Source organism: Glossina fuscipes, unplaced genomic scaffold (assembly GCF_014805625.2).
Source record: "Glossina fuscipes isolate IAEA_lab_2018 unplaced genomic scaffold, Yale_Gfus_2 0, whole genome shotgun sequence".
Lineage (NCBI taxonomy): Eukaryota > Metazoa > Arthropoda > Insecta > Diptera > Glossinidae > Glossina > Glossina fuscipes.
This window is the reverse complement of record NW_023998414.1, coordinates 12309053-12319219: the sequence shown is the minus strand read 5'-3', so window position 1 is coordinate 12319219 and position 10167 is coordinate 12309053. Positions and strand designations below refer to the sequence as shown.

Sequence of the window (10167 nt, the reverse complement as noted above, 5' to 3'; positions counted from 1 at the left end):
CTATATATAATATGTATATTGTTTGTGTGCCAGCGTGCTAGCAAACAATATACATATTATATATAGTTAAATTCATTTCAGCTATTCATGTTGATCAAGAGTTTTTATCGGTAATGAGATTTCTATCTGGAAAAGCTGACAAGCCACTATGATGTATTTAGAGAGTAATGATGTTACCTTGTGGTCTCGAACTTTTCGCTCATTTTCAATTGTCTTACACATGGGGATGGCTAAAGATGTTAATAACTTTTTCAAGAAAAGAGAGAGAGAGAAAGAGAGAGAAAGAGAGAGAGAGAGAAAGAGAGAGAGAGAGAGAGAGAGAGAAAGAGAGAGAGAGAGAGAGAGAGAGTCCTTAACCACCGTACGTTTAACTACTTGTAAATCCAATTATACTTTGTTCGCTCATCAACTGTCGAATGAAACGCGTGGTCTAAAAAACCGCTTTGAGTAAAACATATTCTGTTTCACTCTGGTATTGTGAATCTACTGCTGCGTTGAAGCTTCAAATGAGAATTCTGGTACGCTGATTGCATCGTCAAATTGAGAATAACGCGTTTAACACTAGGTTTACGGAAGACCGTCAAGTTGACGAGTAAATTTTGTTAGCCGTCGTAGTCGCAAAAATGCATATAAGAAGCCGAAATTTGGCACAAACATTCCTTGCTTCATAAGGAGTGCGAGCTCAAAAAAATTGATGCGATCTGTTCACCGACGCGCTCACAACGCAGAAGAAACTAAAATAAAGTCAAAGAACACCGACATTTTTTTCATATTTCCGTGTATTACTTTGAATTCTATGAAGATATATTTAAAACCCTATGATCCATATGTAGATTAGGATCACTTTCTCGCTCAGTCTAGAAATGCTTTCAATTGGCTTACAATTACCGATAAAATTCGATCCAATCTACTTTAGAATAAATTGGAAACATGTTTGAATGGAAACATTTTCAATTGCAATTTTGAATAATTAACGCAACAAATTTTAATTTTGGCATATGAACTAAGCATTGAAAATGGAATCACTGCCATTTTTCAAATCTCGTCTCAATTATTCGTTTCCGTGGAAAATAAGTCCACTGCAAGGTTGCAGGAAAGATTTTTGATATTTTGCGACAAAAGAAACGGTTTACGGTCTTTAACGATCGGCCTTGCCCAACTAAAACGCGTTAACTTCTTTCACTTTTTATATATTATTATTATTTTTTTTTCCCCTCTTTTTCTTTACCTTAAAAACGATTATTACATTTATAGCGTATGCATTAGATTTGTTCAGTACGGTATTAAAATATATATTAGAAATTTTTCACTTTCATCACAATAAGTATATGTAAGTAATAAGTCGCATGTAAGTCGCTCATGAAAGTATGCATAGAGAACATGTCGAACTACATACATATGATCCGTGTAAACTATTAAGAATCGATTATCGAAATCATGTCCATCTGTGTGTCGATTTATTGAAGTTTTATTGTGTATCAAAATCTCTTCCAAAAAAAAAAATCAATTCAATCTCTTAACATATTTATGATATTACAATGAATATTGTGCTTAAGCATGAGGCAAGATTGAAAACAAAAATGAAAACAATTGCATTTCAGAACAGATATGATTTAGTAGTGGGATGCGTTAAAATTGCGTCACCCGCAGGCCTTTACAATTTCATATATTTGTCGAAAGTTAGTCCGTTGCCCTTACAAAGAAACCTTATTGTCGATAGGAAACTTCGTCTCTATAGCATAGATAATCATTTGTTTCTATCGAGAGAGGAATTTTGTTGTCCTGCTGCAACATTCATAAAAATATCAAAATTAAATATAACTATGGCTCGTTGCGATTACATCAAGTAGGCAAGTACACGAACGTTATGGCTATCATATGAATCAAACGACATCTTGTTTAGATAACAAGCAATGCTGCCATAAACGCTTAAATGCGGCAATGCCATACGAAGCTTAAATATTGCTTAGCAGATTACATTTACAGTGCTGTTGTAAAATTTGAATTTAATACCGGGCATCAGGTGATTCTAAAAATAATTGGTTTCCTTTCTTCTTTTTCTGTGTCTTTTTCGTTTTCGTTTTGGTTTTTTAATTTTGATTTTGGTTTTTCTAGTTTATATATCTGATCTAAGGTGGCTGGAACGTTTTACACCACCTTTAGATGAAGGGATAAATTAAGTTTATTCAACCGTCTTATATAAGCGTTCAATTTGTTTCATTCTTCGCTTAAATGATCCTCTTCGCTCGCATTTGAAAGTGAATTAAATTTCAATATATAAGCAAATAATATAAAGTTAAACGCTTTACGTATTGAGCTTAAAACTTGCCGAACCTATATAATAATAATTTAGAATTTACAATCATAGACAACAACAATGATTTTATTTCTTGATTTGAAATTGCACTCCCTTACCGTACGTGTACTTAATTTAAACCAAAATTCTAATTTGTATGTATGTGTGCGTGTATATACGCAAGCCTGTGAAACGTATTAGTACAAGGAGATATTTTACAAATAACAACAACAACAACAACAACAACAACAACAACAACAAGTACAACATCAGTACGATTGATTATCTTGTGCATGTTATGTCGATATATTCGTATCGATCGGTTCATACCTATATGCATATGTAAAAATTTAAACTACAGATATAAGCATATATGTACATATGTTTCTATGACGGTGTATGAATACAGATTAGTTATGGAGTTGAGATGCTTCGATGCGTAAATTTGCTGTACGGGTTACTGTTCGTTGTTGCGTTCTTACTGCATACAAATACATATCCCAAAAACTAATGATATACTTATTTGAACACTTGCAAGTAAGAAAAATAAATGTATTATGTAATATGTGATATTTTCGATTGAACTGATTTTGAAGAGAACTTCAACTTTATTCATTACTGGTTGTAGTGGAAGTGAAACCCAGTAAATCGAGACAATAAGGTATAAGTTTGTTTTAGCCACTGACCACAACTGATTATTGGAAATGGATTGAACGTAATTGCAGAAGTTGTCAAGAGAAACAAACAAGGTCAGCTAAAAACAAAAAAAAAAAAAAAAAACCTTTTTTTCGCAACTTATGAACTCTGTAATACATTAGATGTAATATATGGACCAATTGAAATTTCATATTAAATGTCAATTTATGGCGTGCAAAAGCTTAACGATATTTGCCAATTAACCCTAAGTAGAGGGTATCTAAGATTCGCACTAATGCTCTACCCACTATGGTTTTCCTACTTGTGGTTTCTCTTTTATATTTTGTATGAAAATTTTAGATCTTTGTGTTTGCTAACTAAGTACGTATGCATGTCTGCATGTTTGACTGACGGTTGAGAATAATGTTTGGTAAACTTGTTCTGTTGTTTTACATGGATTTAATTTTTTTTCTTTTTTTTTTTTTTTTCATATTCTTTTTTTATATGTATGCATGTATATGTAAGTGTATGTAAGTGTGTGTGTGTGTGTGTGTATGAGTTTGTCTTTATACTGCATGTGCGTTCCTCTCTAACGAAAAGCCTGAAGAATTTCTCTAAACTCTAAAGTTGGATTCCTTGTATAGGTTATAGTATAAAGTGCGTGCATTTCATGAGAATTTCTTTTGCTGTCTGTGACTTCCGTTTAATTATAACGTGAAAAAGAAAAGAAATATTTAAAAAAAAAAAAAAAAAAAAGAACCTAAATGCATACAAATCAATGTGTATTCATTGCGTCTTTGCTTTGCATTTTTTTTTTTTTTTTTTTTTTTTTTTTTTTTTTTTTCTTTATGCTTGTGTATTAGTGCAGAGATATTAGATTTATCCTCTCAGTTAGCATTTGTCCCACCGCAATCATTTAAGTATTTAAATTATTGATTAGATATTTTCTCTGTGTGTCTATGTCTGTGTCTGTGTCTGTCCGCCTTTTCGTGATAGCAATGAAATTACATTTTAACATGCTATTGCATTGTGGTTAACAACTTTAAGTGGATTATGTCCTTTAAATGTATGTTGTTACTGGAATCTTTGTTTCATCTAGAGCCAGGATATTTGCTAAAACCTTATGCTGTTTGTGTAAAATTTAATGAAAATTTCAAAAAAAAAAAAAAAAAAATGTTCAATTTTATTTAAATTTACATCTCTTTGGCAATAATCTAAAAACTCAATATAAATTAATTAATTGTTATTGACATGTATGTGATGGTAATTTTTCTCCCTTGTCTTTTCTCTTTATCTTTCTTTTTATTTTTTCAATTCCTTTTTTTTTTTTTTTTTTTTTTTTTACAGTTACTTTGATGTATTTTATAGCTTATACATAAAAGTTGAGATCGATAAGTGCGGTAAGGCAGACCACCATTACGTACTCTACCATCATGACTTAGTTTCTTACAATCGCAATTCAACATCTAATCTAATAAAAGTTCTGATCTTTATGACTGAATAAAATTGGATAGGATTTTAATAAAAGATCCTAATTGTATGTAATTTACTTTATTTTGTTGTTTTATACAAGTACAATTCTACGTTTAATTTCTAATCTATATTGATATAGGTAAAGCGATAGCGTTGGCACACGAGTGATCAGAAGAAAAGAACAGAAAAGGGGGAGATATAGAAAAAGTTGATTATTTGAGCGTGGCCGGCATCCTCGTCTGTACTAATTTGCAATACGTTAAAAATCGTCGAAAATGTGAAAACGTAATTTATTGCAAATTTACTAACTACACTTAGTTGCTTTACATTTTTCCCCTTATTATTATATCATGGCTACATGCAAACTCTGTTCGCCATTAGGAAGGGATCCAAAATTCGACCTATATATATAACACTAAACCTATCATAATGGATTTGTATTGCAAATCACAAATTCCGATCAATTTTTAATATAATATACAAAAAATTATATAATACGATCGGATAAAAGATTTTTTTTTTTTTTTTTGCCACAAGGAAGAACGATTATATGCGAGAAGATTTACAAAAATTCTCGCATTATAGCATTAAAATTTTCCACTTCCCACAATTAGTTTAGCAAGTAGCTTAAAAGAGTTGATGGCAGCTCCAACTTGTTTTGAATATATATTTAAATGCCAAAATGTTGCCTTTTACAATCTTGGATTCGTTTAGTGCATAATAACGCAATTCGGGTTACCAAACCAATTACGAAATCACGTGACCTGTAAAAAAATACATTTTTTCCTTTTCCTTTGAAAAGCACCCTTTCTGGTGAAGCTTATATATATATTTCTATTCACTACGATACGTTAATAAATATGATTTTCGCAATTGTGCAAAGGACGGACAACTGTCATGCTGGTCATGAGCAACTGGTGGCATTGTTGAATTCATCTTTTTTTCAAAGTGATTGCGTGGCCCAAATGAGGTAAATTGAATGTAAGCGGCTTTCGATTTCCCTCAGACTGAAGCTTATGAACTTATTATCATTATTCCAATTCGGTGAACGAGTCATTTTATGAAATTCAGAAGTCAGCTGGATCAACACGTCAAATATTTTCTTATAGTCGTTATAACTTTATTCGCTGCGAATAACTAAAGTCATACATTTCTTTACGCTTTTGAATCTTTATTCCACAGATTCTACGAATTTCATTTTGGTACAACTTTTTCTATGTAACACGGATTGTTTAAAAAGTAACGTGTACGCGAATGCTTAATCAATGAATAGTAGTTCACTACATAAAAATCAATAATCGTCGTAAAGCTGAGGAGCTACAGTTATTAGAAAATGCATTAGAAAACTTGGACTTTTGTACGTACGTTTACGCCTTGATGGAAATATCAATGATATTTTTTGTCATATATAGCCATGTAAAAATACCACGCTGCGGCTACTCATATAACGGCTTTTCAAAATGCGGCATTATTTAGTCCGATTCAAAACATTTTCAATATTCGTCCTTGAGCCAGAACACGTCAGTGTATTAAATTTATCAAAAATAACTTAGATTGAGAAAGTGATTGTCAATAGATCGGTATCAGAAAAAGTGGCTCTATCTCAAGCCCTTTTCTTCCGGCCGTTTTGTGCACAATAAAAATATCTTTGTATAACAATAGTGGTATAGGGTATACATAGATATAGTGTCAACTGGGCATTGTAAATAAACAAGTTAAGGCATTATACTCGAGCAGGGCCGTTCGTTCCTTTTCTTTCAACGATTCTGGCGCTTAAAGCAAACATTCTTGAAAGTGTGACTTAAAATAGCTGAACTATTACTTCTGATTTTTCGAAGCGATAATTATACTGAAAACCAATCACAAATTGATTGAGTTTTTTACATAAACCCTGAGACACCACATGTTGGATGGCAAAACGCATCCAACTGAATACAGGGTGTTTCAAAGATTTGAATGAATATATTAGGTATGCTGCAGCAATCTAACTGACTGCTAAATAACAAGCTATCCTTATCTCTTATCGTTCGACTTAAAAGCATTGACGGTGTTATGATAATTGAAAAGAGTACAATCACCGGCATGACCTGGCGTGATGATGGCGTGATTTAGAGAAGCTAACTTCAATGACCGCATTAAACGACAAGCATATATCGATTGGATTATATGCTTTCCTTTTCCTCACACCCTATATATTATTGAAGTTGGTATTGTTAACGTTAATTGTCTGCGAAATAGAAAAAAAAAAAGAAGAAAAGCAAAAATTTTTCTTCTGAATGGCTATTCACACGTTTCCATGACAAACAATAATGGAGAAATATGCTTTCATAACTAAAGTTTATTACTTACTGCGGGGCGGGTTAGAGAGTAAGCGAGCTGAGACATCCAATTGTGTTATTGCCAACACTCTGTGAGAAAAAGTCTTTCGACCGCCTTCTTCGGTATTCATTTTTAAGTGCAAATTGTCATCTTTTTTTGCACAAAATTGAAGAAAAGCAAAAAATGTTTACATCAACCTGTCAATGTTTTATATATTTGCAGATATTATTACAATTTAATAAAAAATTTTCCGAAAGACTCTTTTAAATAGATGTTTGTAAAAAAGTTTATAAGCAACCCATCTATATATGTCGATTTTGTTTTACCCCTCAATGCGGTTTTTTTTACGCGATTTAGTATATCAAATTTCTTAGAAGACATGCCTCCCGAAATCTCATTACTCATCATTCTGCTTCAGTGAGTGTGGTCTTTAGGGAAAGCATGGAACAGTCGGTGCTTACATTCGATATTTTATACTAATAGTGATCCAATTCGATTTTGTACTAATGGTGAGCCGATCCGGCAGATTGGCGTCACAAACGAATCGTTCTTCTTCTTTACGTACGTTAAGAACTCCGTAGTGGAGTTACTGGACTTGAAAACGGCTATTATTCGGCTATATAGCTTTGAAATCAATTTAAATCCACACAGTTTGCCAAAAAGGTCGTTTTGAACTGATTGCAGATATGTCTGATTTGTGAGTAAAAATTAAGGAAATTGAAAAACTTGATTCATCTGTAAGATAATCTTTGTTTTAATTTTCGTTCCACTTCGATGGGTATATTTCAAAAGATGTTGCGCAAGCGTGTCGCGTCTGAGTAAACACGAATTTTGGTCTGAAGTTTCAGTAAATTGAAAATATTATAGCTTCTCTTTTTATGAAGCGCTTGGATCGATTTCCCCAGACGTTAAGAGACTTGAGAAGTAATTTTTCAGTTTCGTTCGTACATTTCAAAAGATCGTAAAGTTTCGCAAAAACCGTGGCTCAGGTTCAATTAATTACAGGACTATTTCGTTCCAACTGGACATCTAATTCGTTGAAATGCAGGTAAGCTTCAACCGCTCAACGCGGATGAAGACGTAGAAAATATCTTTGACTGATATATTGAAGCTAATCGCCTCGGTGCCACGTAGCGAGGCATAAGACCCGGTTGGGCTTATTACCTACTATGAGTATTTAAAAATTTGAGATAATTTATGGTTTTTAGATAAGGTTCGATAAATCAATTGAGGGCTCTACGTGGCATATATGCTATTTGTTTTTCTTGGGGGCTTTCGAATGCAACGCTAACTATGGTATACTGTAGTATGCTGATGCGTACATTAGAGAAGGCAGAAAAAATAATAGAACATGTATTTAAAAGAAAAGGAGAAAAGAAAAACTACTTTTTCGAAATACAATTTACGCAGATTTGCCAAACCATTGTTACTAGATTGCGGTGTGGGAGGAACAATTGAAATGGCTTGCTATTGTTGTTATGGACGATGACGATCCGGTTAATGCTTGCAATTATACTGAGCATTGGGCATACTATTGCAGCTACTCCCAGTAATTCTGCATTTGATGATTATGGTCATGGTTTTGTGTGACAAATATCAGGTCGAAGTCAACACAGTGAAGGCAATATGCACACACACACACACACACACATACGCATACATACACATACATACATACATACACACATTTCCATATAAATAATACATACATGTATATATGTATGTATATACATAAACGACTCTATTTAAGAAATGTATGCAAGCAATTCATGGTAAATGATAGAACAGTGGAAAGAAAAACCCTTGAAAACATCAACTTTTTGCTTATGACATGAATAGCTGTAGAATATTTGCCAAGAAATTCATCATTATCACAAGCGCTAATAATGTTGCAATAGATAGAGTTTGATTCCATGTAAAATCAATCTTTCTTTACTAATATGTTTCATATTTTTCTACATATTTTATTTCTACTTCTATTTTCTGCTTTTCAGGTAAGGGATTTTAAAATATGTTTCGAACACTGCTTCTTTCTGGTAAGTCACATAATCACAAATTTCTATACTTTTTCTCTTCTTCGATTGCAAAAAAAAAAAAAAAAATTCAGAAATTTGAGAAAAATTTCAAATTAATTAAAAACTAACCACACACGCTGTTCAACCACTAACGATATATTTGTAAGTAAGTAAAGCATGTGTGCCTATAAAAAGCTTACATAAATCTCAGCACCATATGAAATCTCCGATTATTTATTTAACTCTCGACTCGCTTATTTCAATTTCAATTCCACATATATGAAGAATGCATAGGAGCAAGTTTGGGCGAGTGTGTGTGACCATGCATTAAACGTTCTACTTCTACTTGCTTAGCCCGTTTCGATAGTAAAGTTACGGTGAATGTATGTTTGCATTTCAATACGTAAACGTATGTACATTTCCTATGACGTATGTTGTTTTTACATGCAATTGCCATTGATAACAACAGCACAGCTAGCAGCAGCAGCAGCAGCAGCAGCAGCAGCAGCCGTAATAGTTCTTCGCTTTCGTATTTATTGCATTTAATACGCTCTTGACCCAACCAGCGAACCAACCAATTTGCTGACTTTCTGTATGAATGTATTTTATAATGCATTCATTCATTCATTCATTCATTCGTTCATTCGTTCATTCATTCATTTATTCACTTATGCATTACTCACTTGATTTATGATGATTTTTAAATGTCTATTCAAGTTGTTTTGTCTGTCCGTCTGTCGTTTGGTCTGCTCATTAGCTTAATCTCAGACATTTGTGCTCATTCTTACTTTGACGGCTTGAGATTTTATTTATTTCACCTTTTTTTTTTTTTTTTTTTTTTTTTGATGTTCATGTACGTCATATAGATGCGAGCGAGCGCATATATAATAGTTATTTATTTATTTATTTATTTTTTTTGTTTGGTTGTTTGTGTGGGTATACTGCGATGCATCTATTTAATGTTCCACACATAACATATGTTAATAAAAATTTTTATGGATTATGTCATTATTCATGCAACAACAATGTGTATGCTTTTGCGTAAAAGCATAAAAATTATTTGAATATTTTGCGTTTTCGTTACCATTCAAATCGATTACAATTTGTTAAGGTATCCCATAGAAGCGACGGTTTCCATTAAATTTCGATAACAATTTCAACTGCAGTTTAAATGGAAAATAGAAAAAACGGACTCATATAATAAAAAGTTTACGTTTTATGTTAACTGCTATCCTTAGGATGGATGCTTGATCTGATGCATATATAATATGGGTGTATATAACAAATGCAAAAAATAGATAAAGAAAAAAAAAAAAAAAAAAAAAAACAAAACATTCAAGTTTGATTTTCTTAATATATATATATATTTTTTTTATTTTGCGACGTGTCGAAACGAACTTTTACATAGAGTCCTTTTCTAATGAATCG

The 10167-nt window shown here is 32.4% G+C and overlaps 1 protein-coding gene across 1 annotated transcript in view; it reads left to right on the top strand.

The window, feature by feature from the left end:
- LOC119634162 (probable serine/threonine-protein kinase mkcB) overlaps window positions 1-9476 on the top strand; it is a 43390-nt gene extending 33914 nt beyond the window's left edge. Inside the window, exon 3 of the mRNA XM_038028147.1 lies at window positions 8719-9476. Coding sequence (XP_037884075.1) covers window positions 8719-8856 — 138 coding nt within the window. The 3' untranslated portion in view covers window positions 8857-9476. The remainder of the gene's footprint in view (window positions 1-8718) is intronic.
- The last annotated feature ends 691 nt before the right edge of the window (window positions 9477-10167 follow it).